Raw genomic sequence first — 12,900 nt, 5'->3', positions numbered from 1 at the left:
AATTACATTGTTGGTCTTTCTAGCGTGGCCAGTCCCATCCTGAAATTATCTAGGAACCCACCATGAGTCAGCTCATTAACATAAACTAGCGAGGCCTACCATGGCACTCCTATCAATTGGGAAACGCCCAGGGCTTAGGACCTCCACTCCAAGAATCTGGGACAAAACCTAGATAAATTCTTTTATTATGTAACAGCTGCATCAGAGGGTTTTCTTTTTTTCAAGTGATTAAGAACAAGGATGAGAACACAAGAATCTCTAAATTTTTAGTGGTTACTGGACACATTCATGTATATTATCTCATTTAATCCTCATGCCCCCCCCCCCGTAGAAGATATTATTGATGTTTTTGCCTTACACATGGATAAACTGAGGCTAAATAAAGTTTAAAATACGCTACATGAATATCCAACTAGTAACAATTGGTGCTGAACATTAAAGCCAAGTTTTCTAACTGTATATCATAAGCCCTTTGATTCTATTAGAAAAACAGTAGAACATAATTAGAGAGAGAGGTTTTGACAACTTAATTATTTTTCTTTGAAAATTCAGGATGGGAATGGACTTGCCCAGGATAGGACAGGGAGTGAGGACTGTGAGTATCTGGGAGACAGACTTCTTCCTAATATGGCAATAGATTTCCTCTCTAGTTTTCCTCATGTGTTTATTTGGGGAAGGTTATGCATTGATTCTGTGTCAGGCCATGCCCAAACACAAAAAGACATGGGCTTCTATGAAAGGGAGACAGACAGTAAACAAAAGATGACCATATGATATGGTTAGAGACACAATAAAGGGAAGACCTTAGGATGGGCACCTGGCTAGGACAGGGTAGGGGGAAGAGGGAGTCAGGAACGATTTCCTGCAAGAGATAAAGTAGGAGCTGAGTTTAGAAACAAACAGGGATTAGCCAGGCCTCCAGTTCTCTAAATAGGGGTATTGGACTCTCCTGCATCAGTCTAGGAGGCTGATGAACCCTGGCGATGCCCCAAAGCCCAGCACTTTGCAGGTTCCTTGCTCTCTTTGCATCTGCCTCGGCTGTGCCTAGAACCCCTGACATAGGAATAGATAAGGGGGCTCCAGGAGTAAGGATGCAGGCCTCAGGAATGATGAGGCTATATGGATGTGTCAGAGGCTCCATCAAGTTTCTCTTCTGTGAAATCAGGACTTTGGACTTTCCTGTAATATCTGGGGTCCCTTCTGCCTCTAACATTTCATTATTTTGTGATTTTTATGAAAAATGTTTTGCAAAGCAAATGAATAGTGTAAACAAGATTATAAAGAGAATGTTTGCCTTCTTAAAGGAATAAATTGTTCTCAAGCACATCAGGAGCATTAATTTGCATATAAACAATGCTAATTCTATATAAGCAGGGGAGGCTTGTTTTCTTAGGTGTTTTGGTAAGTTAATTACAAATTGCTCTTGTCTATTTTGCAACTCTGTGTTTTAGGAAGTGATAGAGCTGCATTCATTTAAAATATTCTATACTTTTGAATAATGACACTTTCTTGAGTGTTCATAATATCTGACTTTTCTTTTAATTTCCTAAATTTTCTCAAATAATTTCTTTATGTACTGGTCATACATAGACAGAATTTGTTTCCCAAGAAAGATTTGGATAAATTCATCTTGTGTCACCCAGATGTCAGAGATGTTGGCTGAACCCCATCACATTTCCAATCATCTTAGATTGGCTGCCCAACAAAGTTTATAATAGTCTGTTGGGATCCAAAACCCTGCCTATGCTTTTTAACTCCCTATATCTTGTGGTCTTTCTGTATCTTTCTCCCCCTATAACTGTGAGTGCTACGCTCTCCTCTTGTCAATCAGACTACATAGACTTGTGCTAGTAACATTTTGCAAGTATTTCATTTGTTTAGACAACTATCAGAGATTTAGGTATCACACAGAGATGGCACCATGCACAGAACAAAGCCATCTTTCTGGTTCCACTCTCTCCATGCCTCCTCCCCTGCTCCCACATTCTCTTTCTCTTCTCCCCTTTCTGCCCAACCTTCCTCATTCCCCTGCCGTTCACCCTTCTCAGAAGCAAAACACATTCATACCTTGTCTTAAGCATACCAGTTTACTGATCACTTCCTGTAGCTTGGCCATATTCTGAAGGTTTTGTTCTCTACTTCCACATAGCTGCTCAAAATATTTCAAATACATTTTGCTGGGCCAGGGTAAGTTTAGGAAAGGATATCACAAGGAAGCATGCTTCTGCTGAGAGGGATGTGAAAAGCTAGGCAAGTAAAGGGGCAGGGGATGAGTTCCCAGACAGAAGGAAGAGTCTGTGCAAGCCATAGAAGCATGTGAGAGCGTGGCAAAACCTCAAGTCATTCTCTGTGATCAGAGTTTAGAGTGATTATGGGGGCGTGGGGGTGGGAGGGTTGGGGAGGGCATGATTGACAATAAGATGGAACTGGAGAAGGCAGCGGTCACATCACAAATGACTTTAGTGTGGTATACTTTTCTGCAGCAGGTGATGGGAACCTAGAGAACTACCACAACAGTGTGATGAAGCAGCAGAGCTGGTTGCAAAGATGCCAGATAGAATCTAGTGGAATGTCAAGGGCCTGGAATAGGCCATGGCCAGGCAAAGCTGAGGAAATGACATATTTAAGAGTGAAATAGGAAGCCAATGAGATCTGTGGTTGATTGTTTATGGAGTGAGGGAGAAAACAACATGCCTAGGAAAACACTCAATTTCTGCCCTAAGTTTTTATTTGCCAAGTTAGAGAATACAGGGAAAGAAAATGAAAAATGAGAGACGTTCAATTTTGGAAATTTAATTTAATTTTGTTTCTCATTATGCCATCTTAATAAATTGAGCAAAGGTGACAAGTCCTTGAATGTCATTCATGGCACATTTCAGTAGGTTGACCAAGTGCAAAGTCATTGACAGTTCAGCAACATGTTTGTGGAAAATGTCTGGGACATAACTCCTCCTCATCTAATAAATTCTGGCCGCATCATTTCATATAAGCCATGGTCCATGATTTCATTTTTTATGTCACACTAAACTTGCTCCCTGGCAATCAGAAACTAGGCTTGATAATGACTGAGGAAGTTCTGGCTTGTTTTTTAATTGGTGTACCAAACAGTTTAAATTTAGCATGGGACAAGTGAATCAGTAAATTTTGCTATAGTTATCACCTTCAAATACACTTGGTCAGAAGGCTTCCCCCACCTCTCTCCCTCATCATGGTAGTATTTCACAAAGACTGCATACATTTCTGGTCATTTTTAATGGTGAGAACGGTTTCATTTCAATATTTAAGACTCCTTTTCAGGTATTAAGAAGTTCTTCCTAGTCGACATGAGACTACTATCTCATACCCCGTTTAGAACACTTCCCCCTCTAAACCTCCCAGGTCAGAATGGGAAGAGAATGACTAGTAGAAAGAAGCATTTTTATTTAACTGGTCCGGCAAATGTGATTCTCATCTGGCTTGGGGTCTTGGAATGCAAGACCTGCCGTGAGAGGTGATCATGTTCTCCTGTGTGGCAGGAGCTCCAACGGGCTGGAGAAGTTAGATGGAGCCACACAGTTCACTGGCATGGAAATTTCTCCTTTTGGAAGATAGAGGTACACAATCCAAATGGTTTTAAGTTTTTCTAACTATAGTCCAAGACCCCAAGAAAACTCGCTAGTAGCCTTCAGTTACTGTTACCGTATTTATTTATTTATTTACTTACTTATTTTTGGAAGTGAAATGGAGGCTATGTTGTCCTCATTTTTATGATGATATATGTTGAAAATCAAGTGAACTCTATGAGTATCCTTGGTATGTGTACAGTGCAATGAAAATTGTCTCTTCAACTCAAATCAAATTTAAGACTCTGAGAACAAAGATTGCTCTTACCACAAATGGAAATGATGTAATGAATTCTTTTTGTTCCTATGCTTTTCTTCAATTTTCTATTTAAAGAAATTTCTGAAAATACATGAATTATGCAGCTTATCTCTCAGATGAAAAAGAATTTTCTTCTTGGATTGGATGGCTGCATATTTATTCATAGCAAAATTTTCCGTGTTGTTTTGTATCAAATAGGATGCAGACTATAATATGAAGGAGCCCTTCCAGCAATAATAACAGTAACAGATAAATAATTATAAAAGCTATATGGAATTGAAAGGCATTTTAATTTGTCATTACTTCTGGGAGTTCAAGAAAGATCTGAATAATTATTTGGACTAAAAGGAAGAATGTGATATTCTTTTGCATTATGGAATTAAGTTCTTAATATACCACTTTTATTATAAGTTAAAAAAAAAGAACTCTCTTCTGGTTTCCTCTAATGATGTAATCACGACTTAAGATTGCTCACTTGTGGACATGTTTGGTCTTCAACAACGACATGCGGATGCAGCACTTCAAACTCATTTTAATTTGAAAAATGTTCATCTTTGCAGTTTATAAAAATGAGATCATACTTGTTTGCTTAGTAAGAACTTCCGACCTTTATGTCACATGAATTCATGAAGGTGGCAACAACTACAGAATTTCCTTAGGTCATGAACGGATGGTAACAGAAAGTAAATATTCTAAAACAGCATTTTTCTTTTTATAACTATTTAAAAGTTGTTGGGGTTATCAGGGTCATTCCAAAGCAAAATTTCAAAGCTGTTTTTACAAAAAACAAAAAATGCATGTAGTCTCCATTTTCTTTTGTTATTCTATTCAGCTTTTTTGTTTTTTAAATAAAATTTCAAGATATATTGTGTGCTTCTAGGAGAGTGATGCATTTTCCTTTGTAGCTAGTGAATTTTCATTTGTCAGTTTCCACTAAGATATTTAAATCTTAGTGATAAGGGATAAGAAAATCTATGTAAGGATTTTTACCTGGTCCAGCACTCCCCTCTAAAATGTATCTTTAGGATTAATAGTCAACTATTAGAAAATACTATTTGGGCAGCCTCAGTGCAGCCAGAGGACGTCTTCAATAGCATGAGATAAATTCCATGCACATAATGTCCACCAGCTTTTTTTCCTTTTGTTTCTGATCTTTCCCAGGGTTCAACTCTCACCCCTTGAAAACCTTATGACTTTGTGCCATTAATGTAGCCAGTTTAAGCCTCAGTCTCATCTTTAAAATGGAGAGAAATAATATTCACATTAAAGGTGGTTTGAGGGATTAAATTATCAGGTAAAATAAATGTGAAGTTCTTGACACATAGTAGGCATGCAATAAATGGTAATATCTGCAACCCATAAAGAAAAACAAACTGGAAACATTTTTAAAATCAATTATCTATTTGATTTAAATCAGTATCTTTTGAAAGTAAAACCAGAAACAAGTTTTCCTATTTATCTAACTGAAAATTCTGAATAAATTGAGAATGAGGTGTGTAATAATTTGAAATCAAAATGCTGTAATATTGTTCTCCCCTCCCAACAGGAGGTTTCTACAAGTAGTTATACTGAAACTTAGAGGTGGATCTATGCAGTATGCCGTAACTAAAAATCAATTTATTTTCATTTTTAAAACTTTCAGAATGAATTTAGTGTTTAGATTGACAATGTAAAGATATACATTTTCTTCTATATACATAGAGATGACGTTAGTAAATGAGTTATTATATACACAGATGATTTAGAAGTTAAAAGATTTATCATATAAATTCAGCTTTATTTTAATTTGATGGATAAAATGATGTGGGTGGAGAGAGATTGAGAGAGAAAAAGAGAGAGAGAGAGAGAGAGAGAGAGAGAGAGAGAGAGAGAGAGAGAGAAAGAGAGAGATTGGAATATGTAATTATGAAAGAAGGTAAGACTGTGTTCCCTTCTGTCTTATAGCCTGAAGAATAAGTAGTGAAAACATCAATCAAGAGATGAGAAAAAATGTCAGGATTTCTCTGCCCTGGAGAATTGCTTATCAACCACCAGAGGAGGATTCTTTCTTGAACAATGAACATTTCTTATGAGGATTCACAGATTAACATATGACTAATTTTAGTTTTGGAGAATAAATGAGCTTTCTTTCTTCCTTTCTTATTTTTTTTTTTTTTTCATTTTGTGGTAAGTTATGATGTTTGGATTTTTAAATTCTTTCCTGATAATTTATTTAGCACATGTTCTAAATTATAACCCTATAGCGAACAGTGGGAACATCATTCAAACTTAAAGACAGTAGAAAAATCTAAATCTCCAGTTCATTCTACATTTCCTCAACCGATAAAATTATTCTATTAAGTCCTTGATGACTGAGCTGTAAACCACCCTCTACCAAGAAATAAACATATTTTTCATCGTGTTGAACCTAACTGTGGCAACACGCACAGAACCAGAATCACTATTAGTAGAAGACACATAATGGACACAAGTACGGGTCCTTCTCATTTCACCTTAAAAAATGTGAGCCAGGTTTGCCATCTGAACAACGAGAATGAAGAGGGCAAATGGAAGAAGGATCCTCGTCTTTTTTTTTCTTTTTTTCCTGATCATTCAAAGAACAGTTTCTCAAAGTTAAGCTGTGTCCTCTTTGCAAGCTGCCAAAATAATAGCTTAGGAAAAGAATTAGTTTGCCTGCATGATGATCCTCTTAGGCAAAAACATCTTCACAGCAGTTGACCTTGATGAAATGTTTTCCCAAAGGCATCCAAAAGAAGAATTATAAACCCCAGAATAAGAGAAAAATAAATGAATACTTCTTACGAAGTTGGCCTGACTTGTGGGCTTTAGTGTGGTGTACTGATGATTTGGAAACCAGTGGAGTAAATTCTGAAGAATGACAGCCTTGGGTATGGGGAGGTCCCCTATTCCTCTGTGTCTCACTGAAGTCTTCTTGCTGAACCAAGATTCGATCACTTTGGAAAGAACACCAGTGGGCAGCATGGCAGACTGGAACCCTGTTACTCTCTGATGCAGAACGTCTCAGCGTAAATCATAAAGCTGTTTCTCTAGGTGTAATTCTTCTCTCTCGTGACTGGATTTGGTGTCCTGCAGTCTGGCTGCAAAGCCAGGCATTTAGCTTCTATTCATGATGCTTCTCAGTACTCCGGCTGGGGTTGCCTTTTGTACATTGTGACCACAGGCAATTGAGTTCCTGGTCCCAGGCTTTTCTGATCTATTGTTTTTCCACAAAGAGCTGAGATGGTTACAGCTCAGTGAGCAATAAATGAAATGACTTAGAAATGCACAGTGTTGTTATTAAGGTGTTTGAAACTTGGCACCATTCCCTTGAAGAGAGCCCACTCAGGAGGGGCCAGCGTGACCAGTTTCCGTGCCTGCAGAGAGAAGCTGCCACACCAGCCACGTGCTGTCGTGTGGGAAGGAAGGAGGGTTTGATGGAAAGCAATCTGTTTTGCTGTGTTGGGAAAGCACATAACAGAACTACAAACCTCCAATGATGACTTTAGTTCAAATGTGTAAAATAAGGTTTTGTTTGTCAATTCTGCTGTAAAATAAGCACTGTCCAAGTTACAACAACAACAAAAAAATCTTTGTTTCTCTTTGTTTCTGTGTTTAGTGAATGAGCTCATGCCCTCAGGTTTTTTGTTTTGTTTTGTTTTGTTTTAATAACTTAATATCCTATAGATGAGCCTATGAACATAGATCTCTTTTGCTTTACAGAGAGGCTATGCCAATCTTTTATAGATAAGCTTCCAGATATAATAATCCTATTATTTCAGAATTCCTCATCTAAGTACCGTTGCTCTTTGGCAATCTGTCAAGTGAAAGTGAATACCCTGCCAGAAGTTTTGTTTGTTTTTAAATTTCTTTACTTATTTTTGCCCATGCAGTATAGTCTACCATGGTAGTGACATACTCAGCTTTAAACAAGAAGAGCCTATGAATGTTATTTCTATTTGGGGACGTCATATAAATGAAAACATCCCTGTTTGGGAAGCTAGCTGTTGTCATTTTTGTTCTTCTTGTTCGTCTTTTTTTTTTTTTTTTTTTGGTATGGCTGTATTTGTTTAATTAGGTCACATCTTACATCCCAGTTTCATTATGAATGAATGGGAGTGAAATATAAGGTAAATATTTTCAAATAGCAAAATTAATTCTGGAGGAGAAGAAGCGACCCATGCAGATCTGAGCTTCGTTGCGCTGTTCCTGTAGGGCCACGGGGCTACAGCAGAGATTCCGGGAGAGATGAGGGCAAGTCCAGGTTTGCCTGTAAAATCTCAATTCAGGGGAACTAAAGGAGAACCCTATTTATTTGAAAGAGTGAGACTATCCAAATTATCAATCTTGAAAGTACTTTCACAGTTCCAGAGTACTTGTAGTAACGTCAAATAAACTAACCAACTACTGCCCTTTCGAAGTTTTGCTCCAGTGAGGGAGAAATGATTCAAAATTAACATAACAAACAAGCCTAACAGTGTCCTTAGATTAGAGTAAAATTTTTGTATTTAAAAGGATACTTGCTAAGGGGTTGAAATAGTCTATGACTTCTTATAGAGATAAAATACTCCTAGTCTTTCAATTCTCTTATTTTGCCAAGAGTTTTTCTTTAAGTACAGAGGTAAGCTTCAGCCTAGCACTTGTGTGCATGGCCACAAATGCCATGGTAGTGAAACCCAAATTAATGAGCTTTGATTATATAGAGTCTTCACAACCAAGTGCACTAATAAATATGATCATAAAGCAATCTGTTAAGTGGAGAGGACTACAGTGATCCCTCTTGCTGATAAAAGTGGTAATAAAACTCTCATCTGCAATTACTTGACTACAAAGACCAACAGGATTTGTTTCTCATCTGCCTCTTAGATGACATATAAACATAAATTGGAGCTGCAAGAGTCCTTATACCTTTCTACTGAAGTGAGTTTATTAGACAAGAGATGAAACAAGAGACAAAAAATGTGAGATAGATGAAAAATGTTAATAATCTCATAGGGAAATTTGAGCCCTGGCAGGGGGTTAGTGGGAGTCAAGGGGGCACCTCTTCCATAGTTGATCTTTAAGTGAGGTGTTTCTGACAGGTCACTGAGAGCACAGCATATTAGAACTCCAATAAAAAAATAACCTTTCTAAACTGTCAGGTAATAAAATAACTACTGTCTCTACATTCCATCCAAGCTAAATATTCGTTGCTCATTTAACCAGCTTGTACAAAGAATTGATTGTTGTTCTTTTGTGACCAGAATGAGAAGGATCTGATCAACACATTAGTGTGAAGACAGATCTTTTCTTTTTCTGCTTCTTAATTAATTAATTCATGCTAAACTACCTCATAGGTTTGTGTGGATTGACTAATTAATAAATGTCAGCTGCTTAAAAATATAAACCTCTATATAAATGCTGTCTTTGTTTTATAGTTTAAGATATGCCTGTCAAATTAACTATCTGGATATTTCATTGTAACATTTATGTTGATACATTTGGCTTTAAATTTAATACACAAATATCTTGATGTGAAATGAAAGCCTGAGCATCTCAGCATGGACTGAGAGCATCAAACTCAAGTCTGACAAATGTAGTGCCTAAGGAAACAAAAAGCACCTAGAAGCAAAACCAAAATGTTTTCTCAAGCAGATTTTGAAGCAGGCATTCTCAAAGGTGGTGGTGGTGGTGGGGTGCCAACACTGGTTTTAAAGAGTGTCTTAAGTAATTTTGTAATACAATAGTTAAAATGCCAAAAATTGTCAGTGATTTATATTTAAGAATTAATTAGAGTGGGTTTAAGCTTATGCCTATGATAATGTAACCCTTAACTCCTTCACATGTTGAGTAAAAGATAGAGGGAGAAGTCATAGCTAGTCCATATATTTCTGAATACCTGTAAGAAGGGTTGTACAGGTGAACATCTGCCTTGATTTGTGTCTTCCTAGAAAAATGTTGAACATTGTTTGGTGGTTTTTTTTTAGGTGTAACTTAAAGAGAAAGGAAAAAACATTAATATCTAACAGTTTCTTAGTACTGTCATGTGAAGGCTCTACAGCAACTAGTTAAAAAAAATAATTTTACTGCTGGCTCTACTTTGCTGCCATTTTTTCCCATATGATTAATTACTCCTTAGCCACTATTCTAAGTAGCAGTTTTATTTGCTAATTTCAGATGCCTCAACTTAATTAGCAATTTATTCTGACCTTTAAAAACCACATTGTATAATCTTCAGATTATATGAGTGAAGGGGAAAAAAATCTGTTTTTACCTGTCCCCTCAGGTCCAACTATTATCATTAACAGGTTACACTGTTTCTGAAGAACAGTCAAACTACGAGTATTGTCATGTGCCAAACTTTCAGATCAATTGTGGTTGTTTCAAGTCCAGGCTTACGTTCCCTCATGCCACAGATGGTCACTAGGATGAATAAGGGCTGATTCAACTTCAGAAAGTTGAAGTAATGTACAATGGGGTATATTTGGCTGGTAAATGTATTCATTTTTAATTAAAGAAAAAAGTGAAATAACTATACACAAGAATAAATCCCCCCTTTACATCCTTACTATTTTGAGAACTCCCAGCGCATTTTCTACTTGAATTGTCGTTCTTCAAATGATTACCATTTCTGACTCTTAAGGCCATCAATGATGAGCGAGATAGGCTTCCTTGTGGTGGCCAACTCAGTGACCAAATGTTCTATTTTGAAGTCAATTTCTTATTGTATGTTCTCATATTTCTTGAAATTGCCTTCATAGCTGCATGGGGTTTGCATAACAACATTAGTGCTAATGATTTTATTACTGAAAGTCCAAAGAGTTGCCATGCTGGGTCAACCCCATGTCCCATCGGTCCATTACTTTAGCTATAAATGGTCTCCAAGGAACTCAGCATGGAAGGATGTGATTAGCCTCCTTAATATTAGTTCCAAGGAAATTATTAACACTGCAGATATGTAAGAAGGTAGTAGGGATGTTTTCCTATTTTGTCAAAGAATATAGTCTCTTTGATTGAGCCTGAGAAGAATGGAATGAAGGGTGGCCGTCATGCAAAGAAGGCAATCTACAGCAACTGTTATTCTAGACAGAACTGTCAGAGCATCAAGGAGAGCACACTGTGTAGGGAAAAGCCAACCCCTGACCTCTACGTGTCCACAGTTGGCTTTAGGAGCATTTACAAATGGTTGAAGTTTTCCCTCCTTTCTTCTTCTGAATTAATTCTTGTCACTTATTAGATCTACTTTGTGGCTTTCATGTTAATTGGCCATGAGGACCACATATTCAGAACTTTGGAGTGGCTTGTCCTTTTCTCCAACACTCTTTTGCTTTAATAGAGCATGCTGTTATTAAAAAAGTAATTAGTAACTGGAAAATATAGTCAATATATGGAGAGCATTTGCCATTTTAGAGACATAGTTTTTTAAAAGCCAACACGTTTCTACTCTTGACTAGATATATATTTTAAAGCCTTTGTCTTCATTATCCTCTTCTTTACCACTTAATTTAAGGCCAATTACAAGCCCATCTCCCATATCTTTAAATGAACTGCCATCTCCCAGTGTCCTTTAGTTGTAGAGAGTTTAATTGTGATGAAAGGTAATCAAGTACCCTTTGCAAGCTACTCATGGGGGTAGGTAATAAAGTGGGTGTTCCACCTGAGTGAGTGCATCAGCCATTTACTTCTTTGATAGTGTTAAGGTATAAGTGAACTAAATACTTGAGTTTTATTCCAGTCACTCACTGGTTCAGAAATTGCCCATCTTCTCAGATGAATGGTGAGCTTCTCTCTGGGTGGACTTGGACTTGATCCTTATCTGTTTTTGTATCATAAAACATCTTGTGGTTACTACAGGGCCTTATCTCTATAGATATTGAGTGCAAGACAGAGTATAGTTCATACTTTTAGAAAATGCCTGACATTATCTGACTTATTGCTGGGATTTGAAGAGAACAAATCATTTTCCTTTGCAATTATCTTCTTTAGCCAAAGTTCTTCAGCGAATAGAGGTGGGTACCCCTCAGAGGGAAAAACCAAAACCAGTACCTATCTATCTTATTGCAAATTCTGGTAATCCAGTTTATTTTATAACAAGCACTAAAGAGGCGGTATGTGTTATGTTTATCATATATGCATAATTTAGTGATTATTTATTGAATACAAAGTTCCAGACAAAAGGTATATTTTAGGGGAAAGGATTCGGGAGAAAAAACAAAACAAAACAAAAAAAAACCCTGGATTTAGAATATGGTTCTGCTATTTATTTGCTCTTGATCTTGGCAAGTTATGTAAGTTTTTTGAACTTCAGTTTCTCAGTGTTTAAAGTGGGGTTAATGATTCATTTCTTAAAGAGTTGTAAAAATTAAATAAATTCACTATGCATTTCTTCTTCTCCCCTCTTTCTTACCATCCAACTAGCTAATAATTGTTCAGTGTGAGAACTGGAAGGGACCTTTAAGATTATCTTGCCCATCTCTCTAAATTGATCATTCTCATTTTTAAAACTAAGTCATTAGCTAGACCCTTATCTGGGAGAGAGTGGCTGCTGGTATAACTCCAATAGGGAACAGCTTCCCAGAAAATCAGAGTCCCCAGCGTTCCAACAGCTGTCAGCGTGAATTTCCGAGCAGCACGTTTACCTGTCTCCGTCACACTTTTGCTGCACTCCCCCAGGCTCAAACATCTCTGCCAGCTCTGCCTCTCCCAAGGCATCTCTGCCCCAGTCACTCAGGCTGTTGGGCTTTTAGTCCGTACAATGACCCACAGTTACAACTCACAAGGAGAGCTCAGGATCGGTTTTGCTCTAACATGGAGGAATGTGATATGAGGCTTCTCAACATATTTCCACCGGCAGAGCAGAGTTTAGCATGTGTTTTTATACAGTATCTCTACATAGTGTCCATGTATGAATGCATGTAAATAAGAATCTATTACAATATGACCTATTCATTCCTGCACTGTTTTCTATATTTTAAAAAGATGTAGGATGAATAGCACAGCTATGGATTATTCCCCTTTGTTCCTTTGTTTCATGATAGGAGCCATTTAACCGTAAAAATGAAG

General features: G+C 37.2%; 1 protein-coding gene across 3 annotated transcripts in view; it reads left to right on the top strand.

Moving 5' to 3' along the window:
• Window positions 1–12,222, top strand: part of ZMAT4 (zinc finger matrin-type 4) — a 328,792-nt gene extending 316,570 nt beyond the window's left edge. For all 3 annotated transcript variants that reach the window (XM_088793577.1, XM_088793575.1, XM_088793576.1), the window contains one exon: window positions 5,806–12,222. In XM_088793577.1, coding sequence (XP_088649703.1) covers window positions 5,806–5,821 — 16 coding nt within the window. In that variant the 3' untranslated portion in view covers window positions 5,822–12,222. The remainder of the gene's footprint in view (window positions 1–5,805) is intronic.
• The last annotated feature ends 678 nt before the right edge of the window (window positions 12,223–12,900 follow it).

The sequence above is a fragment of the Rhinolophus sinicus genome, chromosome 16, assembly GCF_057876585.1.
Source record: "Rhinolophus sinicus isolate RSI-liver-muscle chromosome 16, RSI-T2T, whole genome shotgun sequence".
In the NCBI taxonomy this organism is placed as follows: domain Eukaryota; kingdom Metazoa; phylum Chordata; class Mammalia; order Chiroptera; family Rhinolophidae; genus Rhinolophus; species Rhinolophus sinicus.
The sequence above is the reverse complement of the archived record's forward strand: the minus strand, read 5'-3'. Positions and strand labels throughout refer to the sequence as shown.